This window comes from Lycium barbarum, chromosome 3 (genome assembly GCF_019175385.1).
Source record: "Lycium barbarum isolate Lr01 chromosome 3, ASM1917538v2, whole genome shotgun sequence".
NCBI lineage: Eukaryota > Viridiplantae > Streptophyta > Magnoliopsida > Solanales > Solanaceae > Lycium > Lycium barbarum.
Genome location: NC_083339.1, coordinates 143,283,144 through 143,297,424, shown reverse-complemented (window position 1 = coordinate 143,297,424; position 14,281 = coordinate 143,283,144). Strand labels below are relative to the sequence as shown.

Below are 14,281 nucleotides of genomic sequence, written 5' to 3'. Positions count from 1 at the left end.
AGAGATTTATGCGTTTAGAAAATATACACAATATCTAATATTTTGTATTGGCATTAAATTGGTATGAGATAAGTTTATATGGAGTAACATCTCGGTAAGTATTGATATGGTCGACCCAAATCTTTTGGGATTGCGGGTAGTAATAGTTGTTTTACTTGTAGTTAATCGTTTGAGCTTCTAAATCCCATCAATCCTGGTGCAGAATAGTATTCTTCATGATCAGCCGATCATGTTTTTCGTGGAATTAATCAGGTGGGCGCAAGCTAACCGGGCTCCCACCATTTCTCAAAAAGAAAACAAAACGCCTTCCTGATGATCCTATCACATCTTCACTTCACTATTCTTTATTGGAAGTTTCGCAGAATTGGTCTGTTTTCAAAAGCTTTACGGTAGGCTTGAAATTCTTTGACAAGATGTACAAGGAGCTAAGGTACTATCTAAGTCTAAAAACCACTGTATAGTGGAAAGTTTTTCCTTAAATTAGAAATTTTGTGACGGGTCAATCAATTTACACCAACTATTGTTATTCCAAAGTCATAGTCGTCCTAGAGATCGAAATATGCGACTCATCACTATCTTAAGAAAAAGATCTGTCTTTTTATTTTTGCCATCTAGAATCTTGTTGTAAGAGGGAAATGATAATAAACCCACATGCGTGTTCAGTGGGACAATCACACATGCACATTCCGAGCAAGCAGGATTAGTATCTTTCGGGAAGCGGAAAACAAGGAATTTTTGTCCTTATTTTTTTAGTAAAGCAGGCGGCAGCTCTGTTTTCTCCTAAAATGATGCTCCTTCCGTTTCATATTATTTGTCAATGTTACTAAAAATATTTATTTTTTTCACAAAATTAAAATGAGATTAATTATTTTTATTTCATTTTACTTTTAACATTAAGTATTCTGAAACATAACCAATATTAATTAAAAATAACAGAGGTTATAAATTTGAAGAGTTCAAAATAGATGACTATCGATTGATATTATGATTGTTTAAATACCAATAAGATCAGAGTAATATTGTTTTTAAATAGAATGTAATTTATCGGAGAAAAATAAGGGTAAAGTAGTAATAGTTTTTTTTGTTTATACTTAAGGGCATACAAAAGGAAACATAATATTAACTAATATGGGACTAAGAGAGTTTGATGGGTAAAACTTACTAGCATTGGGTGTTTACACTCAATTTAATTAAGTTAACCATAGAAGGCAAACTACAATTTCTCCCGCAATTCTTCTTCTAGCTCTCTGTTTTCATTTGTGATTTCATGAGAAGTTATGTTACCTTTTCAATGATGCAACTGGAAGTTTAATATATATTATTATGCCCAAAAACTCAATCAAGAGTATAGATTGGCTAAACCATTTTGCAGTTAAGCTTGGGATATTAGTTGTTGCTAAAGAGTAAGGAAAACTCAACCAAAATTATAATGTAAAGTGTGGAATTTTCTTTATATTTTCATTGAGTACACGAAACCAGGAAGGAAAAGTAGTCTACCTCTTCTTCTTTTTTATTTCTTTCTTCTTTTTCTCAATAATACGTAGTAGTAAACTGCATCTTTGTTTTGTTGTACAATTTGTATAATTTGATATAAATGTATGCCTACGGGTAGAACGGTTTTGCATCTTCGTTTTATGCAATTTATTGATATTCCTTGATCGATTTACTCGACGTTAACGTTAGAACATACCAAAGAATTACAAGAATTATTAAGTATTCTTTACATTATTATATATTTTACTCCCTCCGTTCCATAATAAGTGGTTTTTAGCCTTTTCAATTTTTTAAAAAATAAGTGGTGCTTTAGGATTTCAGAAGACTTTGAACAAATTCTTCCAAGATTATCCTTATTTAAATAGTCAAGATTCATTAACTACATTTTCTTTTTTAAAAAAATAGTAAAGTTTGATTAAGGGTAATTTAGTAAAAAAATTAGGAGTAAGCAATTTCTTATGAGGCGTGCATGAGTCTAAAAACACTTGTTATGAAACGGAGGGAGTAACAATCATTTCAAAACAAATTATACTTAACCATAATTAAGTACTAATAATTGTAGTTAAATGAAGTGACACATGTTATTTATCTATTGGTCGGGTGTAAAACACCCAGTATGGATAGTTTCCTGCCTTTCCGTAAATATCTTTTTTTCCAGAAGGCTGACTAAGAATTATATAATTTTTCATCACCCTTCTGAAGATACGCTGGAGAAAATTTATTGCACAAAATGCAATGAGCTAGATTTTAGTTTCATGCATCCGAGAAGCATATTTAATTTGCAAATCTCAACTCCCACCAAATTTGACTCGTTAAGGAAAGTGGTAATTAATCTTTCCTTGAAACAAATGTATCTAGTCTAGAATTAAGAAATATTGACAAAGTACTACTTGCTCGCAATAAACGATTAGCGCGTGCTATGTCAGCTTTTTTAATGTAAGTCAAAATTCACAAAGCTCAAATTTGATAAAATTTATTTATTAATTTGATTCGTTTTAATTCAGTTCAAATTTGATAAAATCTTTCCGTCGACACTCAATACTCTGCCTGCTAATTTGACAAAGTACTACTTGCTCACTTGATGAGAATTTGGGTGATATTCTATGCTCCAAATATCATTCAATTCATGTCCAAACGCCCATCAATTTTAACATTTAAAAATAAAGTAAAGATACACATCACTTGATCATGCATACGTAATAAATAAATATGTATTTTACTATCATTTATTTGACATAACATAAACACCGAAGTAGCATATGGACTGTGGAGCTATGATGTTTACCGGAGTTTTTGTCTTATCGTTTTGGTAAGGCAAATGTCTATTCCTTGTATTAAAACAATCTGCCTTCCCTAAAAATTACTAATGTATCATGCGACAAAATAATTTGACTATGACTTCCCTTATCTTTTTATACCCTACTGAAGGTATGCTGCAGAATAGTTTTTCTGGAAAACTCAATTAGATTTTGGTTTCATTGTATGCTAGTAGCATATTGGCAAAACTCTACTGGCAACAAATTTAACTCTAAGAAAAGAGACAATGTAGCTCGGCGCCGATCTAGTATAGAGGAATATTGACAAGCTCCCTCCAATATATTTACTTGTCATCCTTATTAAAAATAAATGATCCAAAATAATTATAATTTTAAAAAATAAAAATATAATTAATTACTCCCTCCATCCATTTTTACTTATCCAGTATGCTAAAAGTAGATGTACGCTTTTACTTATCTATTTGGAAAATCGATTTACTCTTTTTTTTTTATACCTATTTTGTCCTTAATCATAAATTTCAAGAGTCGTTAGTAATTGCACAACTTTTAATATATGTTTGATTGATTTTAGTTACTTAGATGATTTATAGTAATAATTATGAGTAATATAGTAGAATTGTCATTTTATTTATTGCTCCTTAAAGGATTTGCCAAGTTAAACATGAACAAGTAAAAATTGAAAGAGGGAGTATTCGTTTCCCATCTTGCTCAGTTAATGTGGAGACAGATTATAATATGGTTAAAATTGAGATAAAAAATAAATAAGAATAATTTAATTAAATTATCCTTTTAGTTAATGTTTTTGTAAGTGGTATGAAAAAAAAGACATGACAAGTAAAATAGACGGGTAAGGAGTACTAGCTTGCACACAGTACCATTAGCGCGTACTATGCGAGCTTTTGAACGTATAACTATGCTTCATATTTTTTATATCTATTTATTGATTTGACTTGTTTTAACTCGCTCATTCGAGACATCTCTGACGCAAAACACAAGCTATGCTAATCTAGTTTTATTCTTTGGAAAAGTGAAGCTGCTTTAAGTAGGATTATCTATGCTCTCTCCTTTTTCCTTTTGATTAGCTATTTAAACCAGCAAACTTTGTACGGTTGAGAAAAAGAGGTAAGAAAATTCTCGTACTCTAGTAATTGATTAGTCCATGTCGTCAGGAATTTTCTTGTTAGTGGTCTCCCTCAGAAAGCAAGAGAAAAAGGTGAAAAGTGAAAAATTATTGTTAGAATTTTATTAATTCTAATATGTGACCCAATTAATGTAAAACTCATAATTAGTATTTAATGAAGAATAAATCTCGTCCGTTAGATCGGTTACTTAATGAACGTACCAGATTAAGTCTCAACCCCTATAAATTGGTCCTCCCTCCACCCATTAGGGTTACCACATATTTCATATACTTTTTCCATCGCTGACGGCTGTGGTGACATAAGGCTAGGACAAGGAGATAGAAATCAATTTCAAACTTACACTTACGCTCTTATCTCTCTTATCTGCGATAATGTCTTCCGCATCAGGTATGTTTTCCGTATTATCTTCACGTAAGATTATTGTGTTCAAGATCCTGTGTACATTAAGTTAATCTTACATGTGGTATCTGATGGAAATCAGGCATATGCAGCGGAAGCAAACAGTCAGGATCGAACTTGCATATAATATAGACAACACATAATCAAAGATTTTAATCAAACATAAAATCGATACTTATCTCTTGGAGCGTGACTGCGCCTGCAAATCGAACCTTCAAGCACGAGCAAAAGCTGTCCACGTGTTCATCCTTCAGTTCCACAGTCTTCTGCTATGTAATCCGAATAATACCAGAATTTGCGAAATTCATGTGGGCGAATTTCTATGGAAAAGTTAAAGAAACTTCTAAAACCCTTGCCTCCTTATGGAATAAGACCCCTATTTTATAACCACAGGTTTAGGGTTTTCACCCCTTTTCAAAACCTATTGGGTCTTTATTTTTCACCAAGAAATAATATTCCATTTAATTCTTCATTATTCGGGCACAACAGGGACCACGGAGTTTAATTAACGAGGCTTCCCATTATGGAATTAATTCAAAAAATCTAAATTAATCCTACCATAATAAATTACAAATTATTTCACTAAAAATCGTAATTGCACTCCTCAGTTCAATTTCGAAATCATACATTAAAACTTATTTAACTCCCCATGTTAAGATTACAGATACCAATCAATTAAATTAAATTACTGACAATTTAATTCGTTGACTAATTGAATCATTTATATTTCTGCTTAACTTACATCATGTGACGGGTACAAAATCCACCTGCAGGATTTTCACATGAGACTTATAAGTATCCATAAAGGGGTATCATCAATCTCAAAGTCGAGACATGGATTCTATCAACTAATTATTATTTGACAAATGTAATTTGCCATTATCCAATTCACCAGGAATACATAGACCCGCAATTGAGTCGTACCTTTTAATAAATCAAAATAATGAACAAATCACATTGATCATAATAATTATATCAAGATTAAAAGTATAAATACATTTAATGAACTAGAGAATTTGTTTTATATATTCAGTACAAAAACACTTATCTTTACTTGGTCCGTTCAGTACATACAAAATGTACTAGCACAAGAAGACGGAACTATATCGTTCCCATAATAAAAATACATTATATTAATCTTGGGCTACAATCATACCAATGGCTTTCTTCAATTTCCATCTTAGATTGTGAACATAAATTTTATACTTATAAGAACCGACGATTTAATCTTCCGTGTATAAGCTAAACTCTATACACTAAATCATCTACTATATAAGTAAAGGACACACATACTAATACATGATCTATTTAATTCATTATTAAACACTGAATAAATATTTGTTCTATAATAAATACTATATCCAAACACATGGTTAATAGTATATATCCCAACAATCTCCCACTTAGACTTTTAACCATGACAATTGTTAGAATATACCATGTCTAAACGCATGGTTAATGGTATATACCCCAACAGTATCAAGAGCCTGGATATTTGAACCGATAATCTTCTTAGAAGAAAGACTAAATTTTATGTTGAATGTATAAAAATGTTCACGGTATTACCTTATTGCTTTCGACATCACGATATGATGCCCGTAATGATTTATTGTTTAACAAAGGATTACACGCTTTTGTTGTTTCTATTGATTTTCCCTATGATTGGAATCATTTATACTTGTTATAAAAGGAAAAAATAATAATTATTATTATGATTAGATTCCAACAGCAATCGTTGATGAATAAGTCTACCATATGAAGCTAATCTAGGTCTAAATGAATATGGCTTGGTAGCATGTTTGTTTTATGTCTCAGATTTTTTTTCTCCAGCCAGTAAGACACACCTCCACTTTCTAAGTGCACGCATTACGTATAATTCTAAATCTGCTAAAGGTGTTTGGTTGTTTTAAGCTCTGCCTATTAAGCCCACAGTTAAGGTGATAAAGTTTAGATCATATTTTTGTATATTATGTAATGACTTCACTCAGTTCCCGCATCAGTGCAATAATGAAAAGTGCTGGCTGCTGTATGTGTTTAAAATTTATACAATTTGTTAGTCACCAAAGTGGCCGAACTAGTATGTTTAAAATAAGCTCACACATAATATTATGTTTATTTTGTGCATGTAGTATGTTTATAGTTTGTTAGTCATCAAAGTGACCAAACTCGAATGTTTAAAATATTCACATGCATAAACTTTTTATGATATTTATTTTATGTGTGCATTTATGTTAATATAGTTTGTTAGTCACCAAAGTGGTCGAACTAGTATGTTTAAGAAAAATATGCATACACAAAATTTTCATTTATCCATTAAACTAATGAAATGTCAATTACTGAAAATGAATGGATAAATTAATTTTCACTATTGCTAGAACTTAAGGATTTTCCCAAAGGTTAATCAATTATTCTATGAGTAGTGAACATAATGAGGTGAATTAATATTATTTAATCAAATATGTATGTATATCCAAAGATGTCGTATATGTTTGATTGAAAATATTTAATTGCCTGTTAAAGTTGAAAATGACTTTTAAATTATGATAGTATGTCGTAGTATCACCCAAAGGAGAATTACGATATACTTTTATTATTTTGCTGAATCCACATTATTTTCTAATTTATGAGCACGTATATCTATTTTGCAACTATTCCTTTTAATTCGCTTGCTTCATCTGTTATTGTGTTCAATGGATTGAACTTCTCTGAGTGGCATGAACAAGTCCAGTTCCACTTAGGTATGATGGATCTTGACTTGGCTTTGCTGAAAGAAAAGCCTGCTGCTATTACTGATACAAGCAGTGAGGATGAGGAGTCTTTCCATAAAGCATGGGAACCCTCTAACAGATTGAGCCTTATGTTTATGTGAATGACTATTGCCAACAACATTAAGAGTACTATTCTACAGACAGAAAGTGCTTGGGAATACCTGAAGTTTGTGGAAGAACGTTTTTGTTTTGCTGATAAGTCTCTCGCTGGTACACTAATGGCTGAACTCACGACCATGAAGTTTGATGGGTCGCGTAGTATGCAAAATCATATCATCGAGATGACTAAAATTGCAGCGAAACTCCGGACCTTGGGGATGAAAGTGGATGACTCCTTCTTGGTTCAGTTTATTCTAAACTCATTTCCTCCTGAGTATGGACCATTCCAAATTAACTATAACACTATTAAGGATAAGTGCGATGTTAGTGAATTGTCTAGTATGCTCACTCAGGAGGAATCAAGACTTAAGAAACAAGGAGGTCATTCTATTACAGTGGGTTATAAGATAGATGTTTTTGACCCAGACCCACCAGATCCAGGCCTACTAAATGATGTAGAATTCTCCATTGTTGATAATTCTATTTATAAGAATGCCATGGAAGATATCAATATGGAGAATGAAGAAAGCCTGGATATTATTGCAGAAGACAAGAACACCTCCAATTCAGATGATGAAATAATGAGGAATTATCCTAGCAGATCCCACCAGGATGGAGATGCCAACAACCAATTTCAACAAAAGGTCTCTTTCTTCAACAATCTGTCTCCAAGAAATATGATGAACCATGGAAGCATCAATTTCCCAGCTGATCCTGAGGAAAGGATTAGCAGCAATCATCAAAATAACCCCTCCCTATAATATTACCAATGATTAGCTTCATATCATGGAACATTAGGGGGATAGGGTCAAATGGATCCTTAGAAAGATTGAAAAACTTCAAATAGCAATACAATACTCCTTTTGATGTGCCTGCAAGAACCTATGGTTAATAGCAACAAACTTGACAAATACAAGAGGAAACTTGGGATGCAACATATGTTCCATAACTGTTCCAACAAGATCTGGCTGCCGTGGACTAATGAGATTATGATCGATATCATTCAAGACAAAGACCAGCAGGTCCTTATCAAAGTCTTCCTTAGTAATGTCTCAATATTTTTCCTTACTATTGTCTATGCTAAGTGCTCTGAAGAACTTAGACAAGAACTATGGGAAAATTTGAGAACTACTGCTACTTCCATCTCTGGTGCTTGGGGGGGTTACAGGTGATTTCAATGTCATAACCTGTAGTGAGGAAAAACAAGGTGGAAGACCCCACAGAATGGAAGAAAGGTTAGACTTCCTTTCCTGTCTTCATGACTGTGGCCTTCAAGATGCAAGATATAGTGGATCTGATTATACTTGGTGTGATAATATGGAACCTCCTATCACTATATGGAAGAGACTGGATAGGTTGGTGTTCAACTCAGCCTGGTTTGACTTATTCAATATCACATCAGTCTCCCATTTGTCTAGAACCTGTTATGACCACACTCCCCTTCTCATCAAAAGCAACAATGAAGTCTCTAACATCAAGTATTTCAAGTTCCTCAACATGTGGACTGAACATCTTGATTTTACTCACAGAGTCCAAAACAGTTAGGGCCAGATCATCTATGGTAATCCCCTTTATATTCTTCATCAGAAATTGAAAGTGACTTGCAAAGACCTAAGTATATGGTCAAGACAAGTTTATGGAGATATCTTTGAGGAGCCTAAAAGGTTGGAAAACCAAATTAGAGTACTGGAGGAAAACTGCACAAACAATAACTCTGCTGAAAATAGAATGGAACTATCCAGATGCAGAGCAGAATTTACTAGATACCTCAAGATTCAGGACTCTATCCTTAGACAAAAAGCTAGAATTAAATTGTTGGAGAAAGGTGATGCAAATACTGCTTATTTTCGTAGCATTATTAAAGATAGAAGGAGAAGAATCACCATCAAGAAGATTATGGATGATAATGATCAGTGGTTAGAGGGAAATGACATTATTGCAGAAGCTGCAGTAAGGTACTATCAACATCTGTTCTCTAATGATAGTCCAACCACTTCTCAAGACCCTCTCAATTGCCTCCAGAGTTGCATCACAGAAGAAAACAACACTTTCCTAATGGCACATCCCACTATTTAGGAAGTTAAAGATACTGTTTTCTCCATGGATATTGACAGTGCGCCTGGTCCAGATGGACTTAGTGCTTGTTTCTTCCAAAAATCTTGGACAGTCATTGCCAATGATCTACATAATGCTATAATAGCAGTCTTTGAAGGTGCCTCTCTCCCAAAGTTCTACACTTATACTTGCCTTGTAATGATCCCTAAAGTGGATAACCCTCAAAAGTTTAGTGATCTCAGACCTATAAGTCTTTGTAATGTGTCTAGAAAAATAATCTCTAAGATTATAAATGCTAGATTGGCTACCATACTGCCTAGGATCATTTCTAAGAATCAAAGTGGCTTTGTTAAAGGAAGAGCAATAACTGAAAACATCTTACTCACCCAAGAAATTTCCAATGATATCAAGAAACCAAATAGAGGGAAACATATTGTTGTCAAGTTGGATATGACTAAAGCATATGACAGAGTCTCTTGGAACTTTCTATGCTCAGCCCTGAGGAAAATGGGATTCTCAGAGACTTGGGTTACTCTTATTCACAGATATATATATATATATATATATCTAACAATTGGTATTCGGTGATTGTTAATGGAAATAAGCAGGGTTTCTTCAAATCAGAGAGGGGATTGAGACAAGGCGACCCTTTATCACTATCCCTTTTTTTCTTGAGTGCTGAACTCCTTTCTCAAATGCTTAATGGGTTAAAAAGGAAGCCTGGTTACAAAGGTTTCTACATGAAAGAAAATGGACCCCAAATAAACCACCTATCATTTGCTGATGATACTATTTTATTTTGTAATGGTGGCAAGAGGCCCCTGAAGATGGTTTTGGAAGTGCTTAAGACCTATGAGAACATCTCTGGGCAACTCATTAACAAGAGCAAAAGTTGCTTTGCAGTTGCTGAAAATTCTTCTCTTAGCAATATTACTAGATTGCAAAATATTACTGGTATGAAGCATCAAAAGTTTCCGATCAAATATTTGGGTTGCCCCATTATTTCAGGTAGGAAAAATCTTGCTCATTTTTCTGATATTGTTACAAAAGTGATCTTATTGATCAGAGGATGGCACACAAAACTTCTTTCTATTGGGGGCAGGGCTATCCTTATAAAACATGTTCTCCTTGCATTGCCTATTCACCTCCTATCTACTGTTACCCCTCTGAAAGACACTCTACAAACTATTGAAAAGTATATGGCGAGGTTCTTCTGGTCAGGCCTAGACAGTGGTGGTAAACACCATTGGGCCTCTTGGGAGAACCTATGTTACCCTTTCAAAGAAGGAGGTACTAATTTTAGAAGACCGGAAGATATCTGTCAGGCCTTTAACACCAAGCAACGGTGGTCACTAAGATCTACCAATTCTCTATGGAGTGACTTCATGAAGAACAAATACATATCTGGAAATCATCCTGTCAAGTCTCAATGGATAAGGGGTCAAGCTTTATTTTGGAAAAATCTCTGTGGCATCAAGGATGACATGGATCATAATATCCTTTGTAAGGTTGGTAAGGGAATATCTCCTTTTGGTATGACAACTGGCGTAAGATAGGCCCTCTGTATCAACAAATTGGCAACAATAACATGCTTACTGACATTAAGATCAATGAGATCTTACAAAATGGTATCTGGGAGTGGGACAAGCTGAGCACAGCCTTAACAGATGATATAAAAGATGGAATCATTGTTGAGAAAGTCAACATCAATAACAACAAAGAAGACACTCCAATCTGGACCCTTTCTCAAAATGACAAATTCTCTATTGGTTCAGCTTGGAGTGAGATGAGATCGGAGAGGAACACAAATCAGATGGACAACAGGATTTGGCATTCTAACATCTTCTTTAAGATATCTTTCCTTATCTGGAGGGCAATACATAACAAACTCTCAACAGACCAGAGAGTGGCAAGATTCAGAATCTCAATGGAACCAAAATGTTATTGTTGTAACCAAATAGAGTGACTACTGAGTTTGAATCAGTAGATCACTTATTTTGTACTGGTGATATTGCTAAAAAGCTCTGGTTTTATTTTACAGGACCTCTAGGCATCAATCCCAGGAACAACAACTTGAAATTAACCTTACTCAATGATGTGCAACACATTTTATGCCTTTGTAACTAGAAGTGTTGCTTGTTTTTAAGTGTTTTTATATTGTTTCTTATGTTATTTTTGTGTTTTATAGGGTTGGTTGACTAAGGATCGGAAATGATAAGAAATGTTGAAAAATGGACAACTTAGAGCTAGAGGACGGTCCGTAACTCATGTTACGGGCCGTAACGAGATCCGTACCAGAGAGGATACGTGCCGCTATAAAGGACGGTCCGTAACTCATGTTACGGGCCGTAACGTGTACCGTAAATGAAGGATAATTTCCAAAAATTTGCCTAAGTAGTGTCACAGGTTACGCCCAGAAGGATGGTCCGTAACTTAGGTTACGGGGCGTAACGTCATGGCATAACGCATTGGCCACTGAAGACTGAGGCCATGATCCGCTGGGAGATACGGACCGTAACCTGTGTTACTGTCTATAACGATGCCGCGTAAGGGTGTTTTTGTCCAGAAACTTGGCGCGATTTTTGGCCCTATAAATACTTAAAGTTGGGTTTTAATTCATTATTCTGATATTTCTTTGGGAGCATTAACTTTAAGTCTTGAATATTTGAAATGGTTGGAGCATTTAAAGCAACAACTTCACTTCCATTCCGTATTGTATTAGCATTGTAAGTATATTATGTTAACTTTTAAGCTTTCTTTGTTAACCAAAATGATGAGTAACTAATTTTAATACTAAAGTTGTGGATCCCATGATGGGTATTATGTGAATGAATTTCTACTATTGATATATGCATAATGGTTGTTAGTATTTATTCTATCTTTGTGCGTTAGTGATGGGTAATGATTGCAAGCATTAACCTAAGCCATTATACTAACTTTTCTTAGGAAAGAGAGTCAGTATTGGTAAGATTGAATAACAATGACTCGGGGCGTTAACCCTCGTTTAATAGACTGACTTAGAGATAAGAACAAGTCTAAATTGGCATTATTGGTCGCTCTTCGATTTCAACTCTTTTACATCTGGAAAAATCATAAAGAGGAAATACGACCTAACTGTTGGGAAACATTAGGAAGTCCTTAAGAGATCAAGTGCATACTCTTAGAACAACCATTAGAAATATATCACATTGAAACCTGAAGCATAATATCTAATTAAAATGGAGAACACAACCTTAGTCTCTCTCTCGCATTAAGTACAATTCAAGTCAAAGTATTCAATTACATTACTCAAAAATTATTTCAAACTGTCCAGAATAGGATTAAAGCCTTTAAAGACTAGTATCGTATACAATTAGTATCCTTTTCTCCCCATATTCCCTGTGGGATTCGATCCCAACCTTGTTTGCGTTACTATATTTGACAACGTCCGCTTTACGCCATTAATAGGTGTAATTTGAGCGTATCACTCAACTGGTGGAATCACAAAACAAAGAACCCCTTTTGTGCCCTTATTGTCAAAATCATCCCTGGTTTCATCTGCAGGGAGATATGGAGGGCAAGATGTAGCAACAAGTTTGAAGGTATAAAACCTTACCCTCCTAGATTAATATCTAATGTTGTTTCCTCTATGGTGCAGGTTCTAAAGAACAAATTTGTCAGCGGAAGACTAGGAGAAAACTGGAGTACAATATGCCAAGCATGTGACACTAACATCTATCAAAGAACAACTTTACTAGTCAAATGGATAAAACTAGTGGCCAACTGCCTCAAACTAAACAACGATGGAATTTGTGTCCAAGGTATCTATGGAGGAGGAGGGACAATTAGAGATCACAATGGAAAGATTATTTTTGCCTACTCTATTCCATTGGGACCAGGGACCAGCAATATGGCTGAAGCTGCTGCCTTACTATATGGACTGAAATGGTGCTCAGGAAATGGTTTTCACTCCGTCTGGGGTGAAACTGATTCCCTGCTTCTTATAAAATGCATCAAGAAAGAGTGGAAACCACCTTGGATGATCTCCAACATCATTGAGGATATCCAGAAGCTAGTTGAAGACCATGAATTCGTTATCACACACTGCTATAGAGAAGCAAACAAGCCTGCAGATAAACTTGCCTCTCTAAGACATGGATTTGATGAAATTCAAATTTTCAACTCTTTCTCTGAAATCCCTTCATCTGTACGAGGATCAATATGGATATATGGAATTTAGCCTCCTTTAGGATCAAACAAATAAAAGATAGCAATATCTGTTATGATCCTCCTTAGATTAGCAAGACACAGTATTTTTGTTTATATTAGTCTCATCTCAATGATCATGTAAAGTTTGGAATGCCAAACTCAAATTGTATCTTTTTGCACATCAATGATCAATGGAGACAAAGTTTAACTAAAAAAAAAAACTCATGCGTCAAGGAGCTGGTAAAGGACTTAAAGTGAAGGCCAACAAGTTCAAGAAGAAGAAAGCACCTACTAAAGTTCAACAGGATGCTCATAAGGAACTCAAGGCAGATGTGTGTCGTTTATGTAGAAAGGAAGGACACTATCAGAAAGATTGCCCGAAACGTAAAGCTTGGTTCGAAAAAAAAGGTAATTCTAGTGCTTTTGTAGGTTTTGAATCAAATTTAGTAGAAGTTCCTAATAATACTTGGTGGCTTGATTCTAGTGCAACTACTCATGTATCCACTATTGCAGGGATTTCTTACGATCCAAACTACAAATCCAAATAAGGATTTCTTGTTCATGGCAAATCGTATGAAGGCTCCAATTAAAGGCACAGGGACTTATCGTTTGATCTTGAAGACTGGACATCACCTTGATCTATTACAGACTCTTTATGTTCCTTCAGTTTCTAGGAATTTGGTTTCTCTTTCAAGACTTGATGTTTCTGGATTTGATTTTAAGTTTGAACATTGATGTTTCAATTTATATAAGAATGTTGTTTTGTATGGTTCTGGTGTTCTTATTGATGGTTTATATAAATTGAAACTCGATAATGTTTTTTTTGAATCCCTTCTTGCTATACATCAAAATGTTGGAA

At 34.4% G+C, this 14,281-nt stretch overlaps 1 protein-coding gene across 1 annotated transcript; it reads left to right on the top strand.

Annotated features, from left to right (window-relative positions):
* The first annotated feature begins 8,063 nt into the window (after positions 1–8,063).
* On the top strand, positions 8,064–13,453 carry LOC132631512 (uncharacterized). Its single transcript, XM_060347086.1, has 8 exons — positions 8,064–8,347; positions 8,463–8,580; positions 8,767–9,134; positions 9,294–9,762; positions 9,843–10,742; positions 10,841–11,015; positions 12,778–12,815; positions 12,872–13,453. Exons 1-8 carry the CDS (start codon positions 8,064–8,066, stop codon positions 13,451–13,453), a joined length of 2,934 nt encoding a protein of 977 aa, XP_060203069.1.
* Positions 13,454–14,281: the final 828 nt, after the last annotated feature.

Excerpts from the sequence above, each read along its gene's own strand:
- LOC132631512 (XM_060347086.1), top strand. The coding sequence starts at position 8,064 with ATGGTTAATAGCAACAAACTTGACAAATACAAGAGGAAACTTGGGATG. Across the intron at positions 8,581-8,766 it reads ACTTATTCAATATCACATCA|AAATTGAAAGTGACTTGCAA; the intron begins GTCTCCCATTTG and ends ATTCTTCATCAG. Across the intron at positions 9,763-9,842 it reads TGGGATTCTCAGAGACTTGG|GGTTTCTTCAAATCAGAGAG; the intron begins GTTACTCTTATT and ends GGAAATAAGCAG.